Source organism: Schistocerca gregaria, chromosome 8, assembly GCF_023897955.1.
Source record: "Schistocerca gregaria isolate iqSchGreg1 chromosome 8, iqSchGreg1.2, whole genome shotgun sequence".
NCBI classification, from domain to species: Eukaryota; Metazoa; Arthropoda; class Insecta; order Orthoptera; family Acrididae; genus Schistocerca; species Schistocerca gregaria.
In genome coordinates this window covers 502,623,291-502,642,793 of record NC_064927.1, presented here as the reverse complement: position 1 = coordinate 502,642,793, position 19,503 = coordinate 502,623,291, and the positions used below count along the sequence as shown (strand labels likewise).

Here is a 19,503-nt window from a genome sequence, read left to right as displayed (position 1 = left end):
TGAATGGAGGGACGAATGGAGACGTGTCGTCTTCAGCGATGAGAGACGCTTCTGCCTTGGTGCCAATGATGGTCGTATGCGTGTTTGGCGCCGTGCAGGTGAGCGCCACAATCAGGACTGCATACGACCGAGGCACACAGGGCCAACACCCGGCATCATGGTGTGGGGAGCGATCTCCTACACTGGCCGTACACCTCTGGTGATCGTCGAGGGGACACTGAATAGTGCACGGTACATCCAAACCGTCATCGAACCCATCGTTCTACCATTCCTAGACCGGCAAGGGAACTTGCTGTTCCAACAGGACAATGCACGTCCGCATGTATCCCGTGCCACCCAACGTGCTCTAGAAGGTGTAAGTCAACTACCGTGGCCAGCAAGATCTCCGGATCTGTCCCCCATTGAGCATGTTTGGGACTGGATGAAGCGTCGTCTCACGCGGTCTGCACGTCCAGCACGAACGCTGGTCCAACTGAGGCGCCAGGTGGAAATGGCATGGCAAGCCGTTCCACAGGACTACATCCAGTATCTCTACGATCGTCTCCATGGGAGAATAGCAGCCTGCATTGCTGCGAAAGGTGGATATACACTGTGCTAGTGCCGACGTTGTGCATGCTCTGTTGCCTGTGTCTATGTGCCTGTGGTTCTGTCAGTGTGATCATGTGATGTATCTGACCCCAGGAATGTGTCAATAAAGTTTCCCCTTCCTGGGACAATGAATTCACGGTGTTCTTATTTCAATTTCCAGGAGTGTATAATCTATCTGATACCTTTTAGTATCTCCAGGGTTCTTCCATGTATACAACCTTCTTTCATGATTCTTAAACCAAGTGTTAGCTATGATTAAGTTGTGCTCTGTGCAAAATTCTACTAGGCGGCTTCCTCTTTCATTTCTTAGCCCCAATCCATATTCACCTACTATGTTTCCTTCTCTCCCTTTCCCTACACTCAAATTCCAGTCACCCATTACTATTAAATTTTCGTCTCCTTTAACTATCTGAATAATTTCTTTTATTTCATCGTACATTTCTTCAATTTCTTCGTCATCTGCAGAGCTAGTTGGCATATAAACTTGTACTACTGTAGTAGGTGTGGGCTTCGTATCTATCTTGGCCACAATTATGCGTTCACTATGCTGTTTGTAGTAGCTTACCCGCATTCCTATTTTCCTATTCATTATTAAACCTACTCCTGCATTACCCCTATTTGAATCTGTGTTTATAACCCTGTAGTCACCTGACCAGAGGTCTTGTTCCTCCTGCCACCGGACTTCACTAATTCCCACTATATCTAACTTTAACCTATCTATTTCCCTTTTTAAATTTTCTAATCTACCTGCCCGATTAAGGGATCTGACATTCCACGCTCCGATCCGTAGAACGCCAGTTTTCTTTCTCCTGATAACGACATCCTCTTGAGTAGTCCCCGCCCGGAGATCCGAATGGGGGATTATTTTACCTCCGGAATATTTTACCCAAGAGGACGCCATCATCATTTAATCATACAGTAAAGCTGCATGTCCTCGTGACAAATTACGGCTGCAGTTTCCCCTTGCTTTCAGCCGTTGGCAGTACCAGCACAGCAAGGCCGTTTTGGTTAATGTTACAAGGCCAGATAAGTCAATCATCGAGACTGTTGCCCCTGCAACGACTGAAAAGGCTGTTGCCCCTCTTACCACGGGACCACGGCGCTCCTCGGCTCACGTCATCCTTGTTGTGGCCTATATTGCCCATGGACTACTCAGTTTGTATATTTTTCTTTTTTTTTTCATAGTTCCACACAAGTTCTTCCTGTTTTCTCGATTGATCTGTGTTCAGATTTTGAAGGCCTAGCCACTGTGGTAAATTATAACTAAATCTCTAAATCTGAGGGGGGTGCGATGGGGAGGTTCCCTTGTAAGAATATCTGACATTTCAGATATTGCCCTGCACGTTAGGAAAGACTCCCGAACGTGCTATTCCACGCTATGACGTGAGAAACTCGTCACGCTCAACGCTCAAACGTCCCGATACACGGTCCGTGAGCCGACGGCTTAAAGAAGGGGAAACGCTTCCTTCGCTTGCTCTAAAGTTGCGACCTGCGTGCGCTTAACCCGTCTTGAAGCGACGACCCGCACATCGGCGCAGAGCCGCCACGGCCCAGCTGCGTCACGGCAGCGTCCTGTGGCACGCGGCCGCCGAGCCTCGCCGGCAGCGATGACTGCCGCCGCGGTCACCCGCGTCATCTGCCCGCGTGCGTGCGTGTGCGTGCGTGTGCGTGCGTGTGCTGGCCGAGCTACTGGCAGCCGGCGCGCATAGCGCGGACCCGTGGCCACTAAAGCTGTCGTCGGCGCCGTGTTTACTTTGTGCGAAATGTCCGCCAGCCGGGAGCGAGCGTCGCATTCCTGCCGTGGCTGCGCCTCCCCGAGGAGGGCGCGTACCTCTGCTCCGGGCCGCAACTTTTCTTTTCCGTTAGCCATTAACGTTCTGCCGAGGGCGAGTTGCTAAGAATACAGCCCGCCTCCAGATCTAGTAACACTACCACACGAGCGAAGCCTGCAGGTGCACGCTCGCAACGCAAACTGCTTCATATCATTTGGAATGTCTCAGGCTCTACCGATAGTTACAGCGGACAACAAACATTTTTATTTTATTTCAGTCTCTTGTCCACATACGAGAACAGAGCGCGTGTTGCACATCAGTTGGCAAGAATACAACAAATAATATTTTAATATAATTTCAAATGCGTTACTGTAACTAATAGACTGGCTAGTGAGATAGTTTTTGAATGTAAAAGAAAGAGGAATAACATGGAAATAGGAAGAGCGCATGGTACTCTAGCAGAAGAACCACAGAAGGTTTTGAACAGATGGCAAGAATATATTGAATGTCTAGATAAGGGGGATGAAACGCAAAGCGAAATTAAGGTTGAAGAGCAGCAATATGTGCCGGAAGATGGAAAGGGATTTACCATCTTGGAAGCTGAAGTAGAAAAGGTGCTGAAGGAGATGAAGAATAGGAAGGCATGTGGAACTGATGATTTGCCAGCAGAACTGTTGAAGAGTCTGGGAAACAAGGCAAGAAAAGAAAAAAAATGGTTCAAATAGCTCTGAGCACTATGCGACTTAACTTCTGAGGTCATCAGTCACCTAGAACTTAGAACTAATTAAACTTAACTAGCCTAAGGACATCACACACATCCATGCCCGAGGCAGGACTCGAACCTGCGACCGTAGCGGTCGCTCGGTTCCAGACTGTAGCGCCTAGAACCGCACGGCAACTCCGGCCGGCGCAAGAAAAGAAATAGTCTACCTCTGTAACTAGATATATGACAAAGGGGAATGGCCTGAGGACTTTGCAGCAACAGTTATGATACCAATAGAAAAAAAGAGAAATACTAAAAAATGTGAAGACCACCGGACCATCAGTCTAATTTCTCATGCAGCTAAAGTCTTGCTCAGAGCCGGCCGCGGTGGTCTAGCGGTTCATGCGGTCAGTCCGGAACCGCGTGACTGCTACGGTCGCAGGTTCGAATCCTGCCTCGGGCACGGATGTGTGTGATGTCCTTAGGTTAGTTAGGTTTAAGTAGTTCTAAGTTCTAGGGGACTGATGACCACAGATGTTAAGTCCCATAGTGCTCAGAGCCATTTGAACCATTTTTCTTGCTCAGCGTGTTGAATAGAAGGTTATATGGCAAGCTGGATAGAGGGATTGCAGAGGAGCAGTTCGGATTTAGAAGAGGAAAAGGAACAAGAAATGCTATTGGCCTGCTAAGAACTATAGGGGGAAAGGTATACGGAAAAGGGTAGAGAAATCTTTGCTGTTTTTATAGATACAGAAAAGGCTTTTGACAGAGTTCAGTGAAACAAGCTGATGGATATCTTGAAGAGGAAAGGAGTACATTGGAAAGAGAGACGACTGATACAGAATCTATATGTACACCAGAAAGTAAGGATAAGGATTGGAAATGAAATGTCACAAAGAAGTAGCATTGGACGTGGTGTTAGACAAGGTTGTTGCCTTTCCCCACTGTTGTTTAATGTAAACCTTGAAGAGATTGTTGTGAAAAGCTTAGATGGGAAAAGAGGAATATGTATTGGTGGAAACAGAATAGAATGTATAAGATTTGCTGATGACATGGTATTAGTGGCAGAAAGTGAGCGGACAGTGAATAACATGCTCAAAGATCTGAATGAAGCTTGTGTGGAATATGGGATGCAAATAAACACAGCAAAAACAAAGAGTATGGTCATCAGTACAAGACTCAGACTGTCCAATATTAAAATAGGACAATCTACCATTAGACAAGTAAGTGCATTTAAATATCTTGAAAGCACAATAACTGAAGACTTGAGATGGCACCAGGAGGTGAAAAATCGAATTGCCGTAGCAAAGCAGGCATTCAACAGAAAGAGAAGACTCTTATGTGACAAATTAGATAAAGAACTAAGGAAAAGGCTTCGCAAATGTTTTGCCTGGAGTGTGGCACTATATCGGGCAGAAACATGGACACTGAGACGAGAGGATGAAAAAAGGTTAGAAGCATTTGAAATGTGGATGTGGAGGAGAATGGAGAGAATAAGCTGGCTGGAAAGAGTGAGTAATGAAAGAGTATTGGAAAGGGTTGGTGAGAGATGATGTCTGCTGAGGGTTGTAAGAGAAAGGAAAAAGAACTGGTTGGGACATTCATTGAGAAGGGAGTGCATGCTAGGAGATGCTTTGGAAGGATTGGTTTGTGGGAGAAGACTGAGAGGAAGAAGCAGATACAAGGTGATAGACGACATAAAGGGAAGAGGAAATTATGCAGACCTGAAGAGGATGGCAGAAGACCGGACAGCCTGGAGAACTACCATGTGAAAACCTGCCTTTAGGTAGAACACTGATGATGACTGCAAATAATCATTAAGGCGTTTATGGGAAAAAATCTACATAAGGTATTTACATAAAAAGAAAAATAACAATAATAATTTAAGATAGTCTACATAGCTACCATTTGGCCACCTGGCTCCCAGATACATGTTCACCGGAATCCAGAAGACACATGATGCTGTTCTGATACACTATGGAGCATTGGTAGATCAGACATTTTGTAAATTATAATTCTGGATTACATTATTGTACAACACTGCGCTACACTACTATAACAGTATCAGAACCAAGCTAAATTTCTCTTTTGTGTTGTTAGTTATCTCCTGGCGCGCTGAGGTACAACTCAGCATTCACAGCAGCTGCGATGCTATGCTACCCAATAGTAAACATAGGGAGATGCTTGTCAGCTTTACACGAAATCCTCCCAGGTCCTTCCTGAGGCTCATCTCCTGACTCTTTCCGGAAGTTTCTTGCAGGCTAAGGTTCTGCCGTGGCACGTCTCGTTACATTTAGAAGTGTCTGTAATACGTTGTCGTATTTTTAGTTAAGTACCATGTCCTGACCGGTAGAGAATACCTTCCTTAGTCCGAAGGAAGTATGTCATTATTGTTCTTTCTTTAATGCTAGGAAATAACTGATAGGTTCTCCTCCCTGTTTTTGTCCTGCCCGGCCGGCCGGTGTGGCCGAGCCCTTCTAGGAGCTTCAGTCTGGAACCGCGAGACCGCTACGGTCGCAGGTTCGAATCCTGTCTCGGGCATGGACGTGTGTTGTCCTTAGGTTAGTTAGGTTTAAGTAGTTCTAAGTTCTAGGGGACTGATGACCTCAGAAGTTAAGTCCCATATTTCTCAGAGCCATTTGAACCACTTTATTGTCCTGTCCCAGATTTCTTCCGATTTTCTATCAACTCGTGCCTTTATTTTCTTATTCGATAACTGTATTCTTTTGCCGACCTCCCAAATTAGATGATACAATTGCTGAAAGGTTAAAAGAAAACTTGAATTTGATTTAAAAAACGTGCCCCTACTCATACAATTATACAATACATGTTTAATTCCCTAGGTACGCATAAAATATCATCCGAAATAGTGCTAAACGCATTCTCTGAAAATTATTTCGAACAGTTAGTTCATGAAGCGCACGCGAATAGTAAACGGTTGTGAAAACACATTTGACCTCCTAGCAACAAATAATCCTGAGCTAATAACGAGCATCAAAACCGAGAGAGGGATTAGTGAACAAAGGGTTGTCGTAGCGAGATTGACTATTGTAATCCCCAAATCATCGAAAAATAAGCGAAAAATATACGTATTCAAAAAGCAGATAAAAATTCACTTGACGCCTTCCTGAGAGACAATCTCCACTCATTCCAAATTAATAATGTAAGTGTAGACCAGATGTGGCTTAAATTCAAATATATATTATCGGCAGAATTTCAGAGATTTATACGGAATAAATTAACAAACGATGGATCTGATCCTCCTTGGTGGACAAAACGGCATGAATACTGTTGCAGAAACAACGAAACAAACATGCCGAATTCCAACAGACGCAAAATCCTGAAGATTGGCGATCTTTTACAGAAGCTCGAAATTTAGCGGGGACTTCAATGCGAGATGCCTATAATAGTGTGCACAACGAACTTTGTCTTGAAACCTGGCAGAAAATTCAGAGAGATTCTGGTCGTATATGAAGTACGTTAGCGACAAGAAAAAATCAATGCATTCTCTGCGAGATAGCTATGGAGATACCATCAAAGACAGTGCTGCCAAAGCACGGTTACTAAACACAGCCTTCCGAAATGCCTTCACAAAAGAAGACGAAGCAAATATTCCAGAATTCGAATAAAGAACAGCTGCCAATATGACTAACGTAGAAGTAAATATCCTCGCAGTTGTGAAGAAACTTAAATCACTTAATAAAAGCAAGTCTTCTCGTCTAGACTGTATACCAATTAGATTCCTTTCAGAGTATGCTGATGCAATATCCCCACACTTAAGAATCATATACAACTGATCGCTCGACGAAAGATCCGTACCCAATGACTGGAAAGTTGCACAGGTCATGGCAATGTTCAAGAAGGGTAGTAGGAGTAATCCACTTAATTACAGGCCCATATTGTTAACTTAGGTATGCAGCAGGGTTTTGGAACATATATTGTGTTCGAACATTACGAATTACCTCGAAGCAAACGGTCTATTGACACACAGTCAGCATATATTTAGAATACATCGTTCCTGCGAAACACAACTAGCTCTTTATTCACAAGAAGTGTTGATTGCTATTGACAAGGGATTTCAGATAGATTCCTTATTCTGGATTTCCAGAAGGCTTTTGACACGGTAGCACACAAGCCGTTCGTAGTGAAATTGCGTGCTTATGGAATATCGTGTCAGTTATGCGACTGGGTTTGTGATTTCCTGTCAGAGAGGTCACAGTTCGTAGTAACTGACGGAAAGTCATCGAGTAAAACAGAAGTGATTTCTGGCGTTCCCCAAGGTAGTATTATAAGCCCTTTGCTGTTCCTCATCTATATAAACGATTTGGGAGACAATCTGAGCAGCTGTCGTAGGTTGTTTGCCGATGACGCTGCTGTTTATCGACTAGTAAAGTCATCAGAAGATCAAAACAAATTGCAAACCGGTTTAGAAAAGATATCTGAATGGTGCGAAAATTGACAGTTGACGAAAAGTGTGAGTTCATCTACATGTGTGCGAAAAGGAATCCGTTAAACTTCGGTTACACGATAAATGAGGCAAATTAGAATTACGAACAACTTAAACTGGAAAGAACACACAGAAAATGTTGTGGGGAAGGCTAACCGAAGACTGCGTTTTTATGGCAGCACAGTTAGAAAATGTGACGGACCTACTAACGAGAATGCCTACACTACGCTTGTCCGTCCTCTTTTGGAATACTGCTGCGCAGTGTGGAATCATTACCAGATAGGAATGACGGAGTACATGGACAAAGTTCAAAGAAGGGCAGCACGTTTTGTCTCATCGACAATTAGGTGTTCTATATGGTTCACACCAGGACTCTGTCCAGGCCAGTACCTGGGAGTAGGTGGCAGCACAATGCGCCTAATATGAAAAACGTGTGTTTTTGGAGGCGTCCGGACACTTTTGATGACATAATGTGTGTATGCGTCCTGAGTCGCTGACCTCTCACTGCTCCGTATGACTTACTTCCGGATCTCTGCGTATAAAAAAGATTCGAGTATTTATCGTACAACGTATGTGCCTCATTGTGTGCTCTCATTTGTCAAAATCGTCGTTGCGATCGATTTGACAAAACTAATGGACTCTGATGACCTTTCTACCTGCCACATTTGTCATGTATATATACTGACTCGCCTATAGTGCGATTGTGTTTGGGCCGTCACATCAGCGTGTAATGTGATCTGGAACGAGGTGTCATTTACACTACTGGCCATTAAAATTGCTACACCACGAAGATGACGCGCTGCAGACGCGAAGTATAACCGATAGGAAGAAGATGATGTGATATACAAAAGATTAGCTTTTCAGAGCATTTACACAAGGTTGGCGCCGGTGGCGACACCTAGAACGTGCTGACACGAGGAAAGTTTCCAACCGATTTCTCATACACAAACAGCAGTTGATCGGCGTTGCCTGATGAAAAGTTGTTGTGATGCCTCGTGTAAGGAGGAGAAATGCGTACCATCACGTTTAAGGTCGGATTGTAGCCTATCGCGATTGCGGTTTATCGTATCGCGACATTGCTGCTCGCGTTCGTCGAGATCCAATGGCTGTTAGCAGAATATGGAATCCCGTGCTGGATCCCAACGGCCTCGTATCACTAGCAGTCGAGATGACAGGCATCTTATCCGCATGGCTGTAACGGATCGTGCAGCCACGTCTCGATCACTGAATCAACAGATGGGGACGTTTGCAAGACAACAACCATCTGCACGAACAGTTCGACGACGTTTGCAGCAGCATGGAGTATCAGCTCGGAGACCGTGGCTGCGGTTACTCTCGACGGGGCACCACAGACAGGAGAGCCTGCGATGGTGTACTCAACGACGAACCTGGGTGCACGATTGGCAAAACGTCATTTTTTCGGATGAATCCAGGTTCTGTTTTCAGCATCACGATGGTCGCATCCGTGTTTGGCGACATCGCGGTGAACGCACATTGGAAGCGTGTATTCGTCATCGTTATACTGGCGTATCAGCCGGCGTGATGGTATGGGGTGCCATTGGTTACACGTCACGATCTTCCATTAAATCTGACCAGAGCCTAACATTCGGAGAGTGACGTTGATACTGACGTCTAAAATTACGTTGCACTGCTATAACTGACTCAGTTTTCACAAGCCAAATAACACACTGCGTATCGGCGGAGGTTCGAGTCCTCCATCGGGCTTGGGTGTGTGTGTTTGTCCTTAGGATCGTTTACGTTACACTTAGGAACTGATGACGTTAGCAGTTAAATCCCATAAGATTTCACACACATTTGAACATTTTTAACACACTGCGCTTTCTGTTGCGGAGTACACGTTGTTGAGCCGTTGTTCTGCACTGCACTGCACGCACGCCTGGACTGAACTGAGGAAGCAAAGGAAAAAAACAGCACTGGTGCCGTCTCAAGATCGAGCAGACCTGCCGACTGCAGGGGAGCCGAACTTGAAGAGTTGGCGAATCAAACACCACACCTCCTGAATCCATGGACCTTGCATGGCAGCCGGGGACTGTTCAAGCTGGTGGAGGCTCTGTAATGGTGTGGAGCGTGTGCAGTTGGAGTGATATCGGACCTCTGATACGTCGAGATACGACTCTGACAGGTGGCACGTACGTAACCATTCTGTCTGATCACCTGCCCCCATTCATATCCATCGCGCATTCCGAAGGACGTGGGCAATTCCAGCAAGACAATCCGACACCCCACACATCCAGAACTGCTACGCAGTGGCTCCCGGGACATTCTTCTGAGTTTTAACCCTTCTGCTGGCCACCAAACACCCCAGATATGAACACTATTGAGCATATCTGGGATGCCTTGCAAATTGCTGTTCAGAAGAGATCTCGACCCCCTCGCACTCTTACGGGTTTATGGAGAGCCCTGTAGGATTCATGCCGTCATTTCCCTCCAGCACTATTTTAGACATTAGTCGAGTCGATGCCACGTCGTATTGCGTACTCGCGGAGCCCCACACCATATTAGGTAAGTGTACCATTTCCTTGGCCTCTTCAGTGTATATGTTATCAAAAGTAATATTCCAGCAACATGCCTTTGACGTACGCCCGAAGTTACTTTCTCTTCCTTTGAGAACGCCATACTGCGCTCTATTTGCTAAAAAAATGTTCAGTCACACAGTTGGTTTGATGTTCCATGCGTTCGTATGTTGTTCATTAGGCGGTAGTGCGAAACTACATTCTGGAAGTCGAGGAACGTTGCACCTCCCTGCGCGCTTGTACACGTACTTACTGCTTTCTGGGTCTCGTGAGTTGGTTTTCACGCGGTCGTTGTTTTTGCAACCCATGTTGATTCCTATACAGCAGTTATTCGGTTTCCAGAACTGTAATAATGCGCGAACATAAGACATATTCCGAAGTTCTGGAGCAGACTGACGTCAGAGATACAGGCCTACAGCTCTGTGCTTCTGTTCAACGACCCTTCTTGAAAACGGTAATGATGTGTGCTGCTTTCCAACCTTTAGGAGTGCTTCGCTCCTCTAGAGACCTACGGTGCGCTGCTGACATCAGAGAGGACAGGTACTTTCGCATTCTCTATCTTGATTCGAAATGGCGTCGCAGCAGGTGCAGTGGTCTTTCTGCTATTGGGCGATTTGATTTGCTATTCTACCTCGTGTCACTTATTTAGGTATCTATCTTTTGTCGTTCGAGCGACAATTTAAATGAGGAAATACAATACTATCTTCCTCTGGAAAACAGTTTTGGAAAAAGACGCCTAGTGTTTCGGCCATCCTCCGTTTCAGTGCCAGCAAAGAAAGTCTGGACAGATGGCTCCGACCCATTTACTGATTTAATGTAAGACCAAAACTTACTAGGATTTTCTGTCAAGTCGGTAGATAGACTTTTACTATGGAATTGCTTGAACGCCTCACTCATGAGCCTACTTACTCTAATTTTAGCTTCGTTGAGTTTTTATTTTTTGTCTGCGAGGCTATTGCTACATTTAAATCTGCAGTGCTTTCGTAGTAGCTTTCTAAATCTGTTGTCGAACCACGTGGGGTCTTTTCCATCCCTCACAACTTTGTTGTGTGCATACCCGTCTAAGGTGTATTGTGCAAAGCTCTTTAACTTTGCCCAGTGAAGCTTAAAATTCACCAGGCACAGCCGCACTGCGTTCGGAATTCCAGGTCTCCGCAACGGGTTACCCATTCGGTTTGTTTATTGATTTACCACGTTCCGTGGGATCATCCGAGACAAAACTACTCAGTCAAGGCAATAGTTTCCGGACTGTTCATTACAAAATTTGTAAACAAAAGGACCTAAACAGTTAATGAAACTCGAAGAAATGTGGTAGATATTCAAATAAACAGCATATTATAAAGAGAAGTTCTCAACTACTGTGAGGAACTCATATACAGAGTTCGAGTGCGCCGCAAGGAAACATTTGAAGACTTGGGATTTACTGCTCTGATATTTTCTGTTCTATTGGAAGCCTATTGAAAATGAAACCAGCTGCATAGCACACACGTTTTCGGACCACACTTGAGGAAGTGTTATCCAAGTGCAAATCGTTTTTCCGACTGTCACGGAAAGGATCTTGCAGTTTATTTTCAATGGGTCACTACTGTCAACAAGCAGATAGAGAGCAGCCCCTAATACTGCCATGGGTCAGCGCTCAATAACCTCGTCTGCAGAGGTGTGAGTCAGTTTGCCTCATCGCGAAGACTAAGTTTCCAGGCCAGACAGGATTCATGTATCTACGCAAAGTGTCCCTGAGGATTTAAATCACACACGCAATTTGACTTTTAATTCACTTTTCTGTTCGCACTATCTAATATTGCCACTCTCTTGGCAAATTTATCACTTTAGGCAACGTCTTTTAAGAATCATGAGTGCATTACGCAGCGTTTTTGGCAGCCTCTATGTTGTAGTTACTTGGCGCACACTGTAGTACGCTGATGTCCGCGAGGGACCTTTTTTTACTTCCGATCGGTCGCGAAATCAAAATAAAAGTAAAAATCTGGTAAACCTTTGTGCAGCTGCGTTGCGCAGTCTCTCTTGTATGTCCGTCTATTGCCTCACGTCGCACTTTTCACTTTTAGGAGCGCATTGATCACGTAAAGAAGCCTAGAACAGTAGTCTCTATCGTGACCAGTGATGCGATTTGATCAGATTTCATGCAATTCCACGTAACGTGACTGTCATACGTTTCCTTCTTCATAACGATTCTCGGTTGCACGCTGCAGGACAAATAGGAACGCTCGCCCAGCTGTTTCGTTGGGAAGTGTCTCATAACCGCCCATACAACCCGGAGTTGGCTCCCTCTGGTTTCATATCTTCGCTCACACGAACCGCTGGCTATGAAGACAGTATTTTGGCAAAGACACCAAGCTACAGGTCATTGTAGTGGATTGGCCAAATCTCAGACGAATGCGTTCCGTGATGAGGGTGTTGCGAAGTTGGTAGCACGCTACGGCAAATGTCTAAGTCGGAGAGACTGCAATGTAGACAAGTAGCTGAAAGCGCAAATTGAACATTTTTTATTTTCACTGTGGTTTCTATTGCGCGACAGATCGGAGAATGGAAAAAACTGTCCCCGTTTTTTATCTGTTAGTTTTTTGTGTATAAACACTACACGTATGCTAATATCTTTATTGTTCCGTAACTGTTTTCGTCAATATGTCGTCGTCGGACTCACTTAAGAATTTTAGAATGTTGTACACCACGCGTCCGTAGTCTACACTGTTCGAAAATTCTTAAGAGAGTCCGAGACGTCGACATGCTGCCGAAACTTGTTACGGAGCACTGAAAATTTTAGCAACTGTGTAGTGATTATACTTTAATAATATGTTTTCCAAAAATTGTGAAGCAAGGCAAGAAGATAATTGAATTCGCACATAAATACTTGTTCATAGAATTATGAGTCGTTTCTTGTTTGGGAACAGTTGCACTAATTTTGAATCCAATTATCGGTATTTTGTTTTTGCACAATAGATTTTTCTGAATGTTGGCATAGCAAGTTGCTTAACAGAGAATTTGCATTAAAGAAGTTTCTTGGGGTGGTGATGTTCGGAGTAGCTGCATATAAATTGCAGTAGTTTAAAAGAAAAGCACCGTTTGCAATCCACAATTTAATTTTTTTATTTCACATATTTCATTTGTGCACCCAGACGCTTTTCATCTTATTTACAACATATCTTCAGTGGGTGTCGGTTCAATTAATTTATTATGTGGAAGCCAAACAGCTTTGTCTCATGTAGAATAAGGGCTGAAAACTTGCAGGTTTTCTTGTGGTCATTCAGTTTTCGGAACTTAGCACTGTACCTGCCATTCTGGCAGAAAATGGCTCTTTCAGTGCTATGCTCCGAATGAACACAAAAAAACTGCGAGCCTTGGAGCAAACCTTTCAGTGAGTATATTCATTAATGTCGTCATCGGCTTGTTGAGACTGTCATGAAACCCCAGAGGCTTTCACTTTTATTCCCAGACAACGGCCTGATTAGCTAGATTACGTGACGATGACATCACGTACAGGATAAACGCCGAAGAGTCCCAGAATATCTCATCCGCTCGCTGTCCAGCGTCGTCTGTAGCGCCGTAACACAGGTTAGGTGGTAAACTCTACGCTGCATTCCTCAGTGACCTGTCTCTGTCAAGCGACCGTTTCCATGCATTACTAAGGGCATAACTGGTGTCCCTACTGAAGCGGCAATAACACAATCTGATTTCCATGGTTTACCAAATTTGAGGCAACAAGTTAACCGATAACTTCTTAAACAAGGATTCCGTCGTGAAAAACGTCTTACCTAAATCTTGCACATGTTTTTTCATAGAACCGCACGCCACTGATCCAGGTTCGATTATAGGTATTGCATAGAGCACCTTCTTCACGCAACACAGAGCCGGCGGACTCGTTCTGTCATTCGTAACGGACGCCTACGATTTAAATCGGTCTTGTACAGACAGTTGTGTGCTGCCTGGATCAACAAAGCGTATCTAGTTGCGTCCAAAAAAAAAAAAAAGGCAGCATTTTTCTTGGTATGAAAGCGAGCCATAATTCGGCTTCCTCAGTAGCAGACGTACTTTTAAATGACGTCGCCTTGGTTTATGCCCATTCGGCGGGCAGCTTCGCAGGCTGAAGACCCTTGTCGCAGTGAATGATCCATCGAGGCATTTCGCCAGACTCAACCGTGTACGCAAGCCACAGTGCGTGTTCACATTTGAAGACACAGCGAACTCCACTCATCTGCACTGAACATGAACATTTGCTCTTACCTCCTTCACAACGACGCTGCGTGCGTAACAATGTTCTGTGGTCGAAGGAGTACTGAGAAAGAGGTTTCCGATACAACACCGTGACATTGTTGTGGAACGTATTTTTAATCGTTATGAGGGGCGTTCAGTAACTAACGCAACACACTTTTTTCTCGCCCAATTTCGGTGTAAAAATGTAGAATTTGTTGTGTGGCACTGTGGAATACTCCGTCTTCGCCCCCTACACTTTAACTACGTTCTGATACGTTAGGCGCTACACGTTGCCTTCAAAATAGCGTCTGTAAAGGATATACATTCCAAGCGGAAAGCTGTCATTGAGTTTCTTTTGGCAGAAAATCAGAGCATCGCAGATATTCATAGACGCTTGCAGAATGTCTACGGAGACCTGGCGCAGTGAACAAAAGCACGATGAGTCATTGGGCGAGGCGTTTGTCGCCATCGCAAAAAGGTCGCGCAAACCTGTCCGATCTCCCGAGCGCCGACCGTCGCATACCGCTGTGACTCCGGCAGTGTTGGAGCGTGCGAACACACTAGTTCGATGTGGTCGACGCACCACAATGAAACACGTCACTGGACAACTGGACTCTCAAGTGTTTATTCTGTCCGACGCCCTCCCTCGTGGTGGCACCATTAGGTCTGAAGTACAGGGTTACTGTATATGGTGGACCCATTTTCAAAAATCCGTACGTATTCAAGCAAAAACGAAAATGAACAAGCTTTATGCCAACGAAAAGGGGAAGTTACAAGTTTTTGGCGGTCGGTGACGTGTGGGCAGTGGTGGTCTCAGAAGTGGCCGCTACAGTTCGCCCGGCAATAGGGCCGTCATTCCGTTTCACTGTCAGTTATGAGTGAGATCGTGACTGCGGAGCACAAGGTTTCCTGCGTTCTGGAGTTCGCGAAAAGTGAGTCGCAAATTGCAGTGCAGCGGGTATTTCGTAGCGAATTCGGTATCGGCCACCAACAATGGCAGTTCTCTCAATTTATGGAAGATTCACAGGACTTTATTTTCCTACTGGATGGAGGTCCACCCCACTTGCACCGTGATGTACGAGACTTTTTCCATGACTGACTTCCTCAGCGCTGGATTCGTCGCAGGGGACTTGAGGACCTGGCTCTGCACTTCCGGCCACCGAGATCTCCTGACCTCACACCCTGCGACTGTTTCATACGGGGTTATTTGAAGGTAGCTGTTTACGTCCCGCCTCTACCAACCACTCTGAACGATCTGCGGAACCGTATCACTGCTGCCGTGCACTCCGTAACAGCAGACACGCTTTCGCTTGTCTGGGCCGAGTTAGGCTACCGCGTCGATGTTTGCCGTGCAGGCAAACATGGCCACATTGAACATTTATAACATTTCTATTTATTAAATAAATGACAAACTACCCATTGGCTTATGTCTCGGGTACTTCGGGCGACGTTCACCTAATGATTTTTCTGACGTTTCGCCAGCACGAGTGGCTGGCATTGTCAAAGCTTCACCCTCCACTGCCGGTGGTGAACTGGAGCCGAGCTCGCGGCCGCTGACTATATGTACCTGGCACGTCTTCGTCCTAGGGCTTCTCCGCGGTCATTTCCGGTGCGGTCCTCCTCTTGCTGCCTGCGACGGTCGTTCGCTGCAGTACGGGAAGCCAGGATCCGTTTACCTTAAGGTTTTCCTCTTTCTTGTTCAAACTGTTCACGTGTTTTTGTATTTCTACAGTTTCTCTGAACAAGCGCGTGTGATAGTGCTTCTCTACAGCCAGAACTTCCGTGTCGGCGAATTTTATTACGTGGTCGGTCTCACTCAGTGCGTGCTCTGCCACGGCCGATTTCTCCACCTGCCCCAACCTGCGATGTCGCTTATGCTCTTTGACACTGGTGTTGATTGATCGTCTAGTCATTCCGACATAATCTTTTCTGCATATGCATGGTATACGGTATATTCCCGACACTGCAATTAGGTCTCTTTTCTCCTTCGCCGATCTAAGACACTCTTTGATCTTCCTTGTCGGTTTGAAAATCGTCTTTACGCCATGTTTGCGCGATTGACAATGCCAGCCACTCGTCCTGGGGAAACGTCAGAAAAATCATTAGATGAACGTCGGCCGAAGAACCCGAGACAGAAGCCAATAGGCAGTTTGTCAACAAGTGGCCACGATTGCCTTAACAATTTTGTATTAAATAATTAATAATAACAAATTACTTACAAATTATTAAATTAATATCAAGCATTATTTTAAAAAAAGCCTTGAAACTTCCTTTGTTTGAATAAATACGAAGTTTTCAAAATTGGTCCATCATTTAGAATAACTCTGTATATTGTGCTACCCTCAGGAAATTTAAAACACAACTCCAGTGTGTACGTTGCCACAGATATGCAAACGATCCTCTCTTTCTCGATGACAACACAAGACCTCAAAACATCCGGGCACACGAGAGGAGCTAATAAAACACTGATCTGTTCTTCCTCATCCACCACGAAACCTGGACCTCGCACCTTCCGACTTCCACCTCTTTGGCCAAATGAAGGGTGTACTCAGCGTCAAGCAATACGTGGACGATAGGGAAGTTACTTACGCAGTAAGTGGTCGGTTCCGATGTCAACCTGTTGGCTGGTACCGTGCGAGCGTAGAGGCCCTCCCAATAAGGTGGCCTAAGGCCGTCGCATTGAGTAAAGATTATGTTCAAAAATAGAGTTTTGTAGCCAGAAGAATAGGGAATAATATGGCGTGCTGGAATCCTGAACAAAACCAACCAACTTTCAGAAAGAAATGTATTGCACTACATACTGAAAGCCCTTTCTACATGGGGTTTGATTGGGGACCAAAGTACTCACCCTCCATTTGCTTCATGGGGGTCGCGGTACAGCAGTGGGCGGCAGAGACGGGGGGCGGCGGCTGCAGGGGCGGCGCGGCCCACGCCTCCGAGGGGCCCTGTCCCGGGGCGGGCGCTGGGGGCGGTGGGGGCGGGAAGCAGCAGTCTGCACGACCGCCGCCGGGAGCCGGCGCGCCAGCGTACGGCATCATGGCTGCCGCATCGCCGCACCTGCAACAGCGTCCGTCATCAGGGAGCAAAGGCGGGCAGCGCTGGTCACCACAGGGCTATCTTTACAAGTGGCTTGGTCAGGGCGTCCCTACAAGTTTTAATTCGTCGTAACTAGCTTTGCGACTGCAGGTTCGCTCAGCTAGTCCGTATGCTCCGCACAGATTTTTTTGTTTTTCTTTGATCCCCTTTTTATGTTCACAAATTGCAACACCTTCTAAACTAATTAAGGCCACTGAAGCGCGGTCTTTTCGGAACGTACTTCGACCAAAAAGCGATGCCTGTAGCTCGACTCCAAGATTTTTGTTCGCCATTCCTTTTTCGTTCTTGTAGTAACGTTTCCTTAAAAACTCTCATCCCATAACATATATTTCTTTGTATCTAACCAGGAAGTGAATTACCAATTTTCACAGATTTAGCTTTAAAAATTTTAATACAACAGAATATTTTCTTAAAAATTTTCATTCCCTATTTCACGCACACAGGGGTTGAATTTCCAAAATCAGTGAAGCACAGGTTGTTTTTTTTTTTTTATTTCCAACCGAGGAGCCAAATTAAAATTTTCATAGAGCTAATTTTAAAAATGTTTTCATAATGAATTATATTCATCAGATATTTCATTCGCCGTATTCCACCTCCTTAGGGGTTGAATTTTCAAAAACACTGAAACACTTATTTTGTCATTTGCAACCGAGAAGTAGAACACCGTTTTTCGTAGATGTAACTTTAGACAAAATTTAGTGGTTCTTTTTAATAGTTAATTTTAAAAAAACAACTTTCACCCAATATTTCACTTCCATAGCGGTTTAATTTCCGAAAATGCTGAAACATTGATTTCTGTATTTCTGATCGAGAAACCAAATGCCAATTTTCGTACATCTAGCTTCAGAAATGCCTTAATAGCGACACATTTCCAAAAAATCTTTCATGCCGTATTTCACTCCTTCAGAGGTGTCACTGCCAAAAATCCCGTCTTACATGACACCTGCAGTATAAGGCCGCAGCCTCTCCGAATTTAAAGGTTCGTCCGCTAGTGGTTTGGGCTGGGCGATGGTGTGTCAGTCATTATTATTATTATACATACAGATGAGTAACTTTTGTCACCAAGAATAACTCCGAAAGCATGACAGCAGCTGAAAAGTTTGTGGGACAAATGTTGCATGCCACAACGCGGCCATAATATGACGTTGGTTTTTTTTAGTAGATGGGGTAGCTTCAGAGATATGAGGGTCAACTTTTTTTTTAATAGGATGCTATAGTTTCGTACTTATTTTGCGATACCGGCTATCGAGAGAAATCCAATGATGTGTGACTGTAAGGTCTTCGAAGGTCAACGAATGTCACAAAGGTGGCATGGACGTCCATTTACAGAAGGTGTTAGAAGTGACGACCATTAGTATCAATGGAGTGCTGCAATCTTCTTATCAAAGATTCAGTGGTATACCTTATCATCGGCAAAGCACATGCTCTGACAATTCTCTCCCGCATATTTTCAGGTGTAGTTGGAACGTCTTTATAAACAATGTCTTTTACGAATCCCGACAAAAAAAAAAAATCCGAGGCTTCAAGTCTGGCGAACGAGCCGGCCACCGCACATCTCCTCCGCGTCCAATCCAACGATTTGGGAATTGTCTCTGCAACTAATTTCTAGCCATCCGCGAAAAATGTGCCGGACATCTCTCGTGTTGATACCACATTCTGTTCCTTGTTCCTAAAGGTATTTCTTCGAATAACAGACTTAATGTTTCTTGCAGGAATGTAGTGTACTTCCTACCATTAAGATTTCCTTCGATGAAATAGGTATCTATAATTTTGTCCTCCAAAATATCACACCATACATTCACCGACCATGGTTTTTGGTATGCAACTTCCCGCAGCCATCAAGGATTTTCAGTTGTCCAATAATGCACGTTATGCAAATTAACATTTCTACGGTTCGTGAATGTGGCCTCGTCACTAAATAAAATCAAATTAATGAATGTGTCATCCCTCTGAATCTGAAGCTGAGCCTATCGGCAGAATCCAATGCGACGCATACAATCCGTACCAGTTAATTTCTTGATGGAGACTGATATGGTAAGGATGATATTTATGGCGATGCAGAACACGAACAACACTACTCTCCCTCGTGCCAGATTCCTTTGCGATTTGAAGCGAACTAACACAAGGATCTAGAACCACAGTGGCAAGAGTAGTAAT

General features: G+C 44.9%; 1 protein-coding gene across 1 annotated transcript in view; it reads right to left on the bottom strand.

Annotated features, from left to right (window-relative positions):
- Positions 1–19,503, bottom strand: part of LOC126285273 (T-box transcription factor TBX1-like) — a 431,754-nt gene that overhangs the window by 277,501 nt on the left and 134,750 nt on the right. Inside the window, exon 2 of the mRNA XM_049984563.1 lies at positions 17,099–17,307. Coding sequence (XP_049840520.1) covers positions 17,099–17,288 — 190 coding nt within the window. The 5' untranslated portion in view covers positions 17,289–17,307. The remainder of the gene's footprint in view (positions 1–17,098; positions 17,308–19,503) is intronic.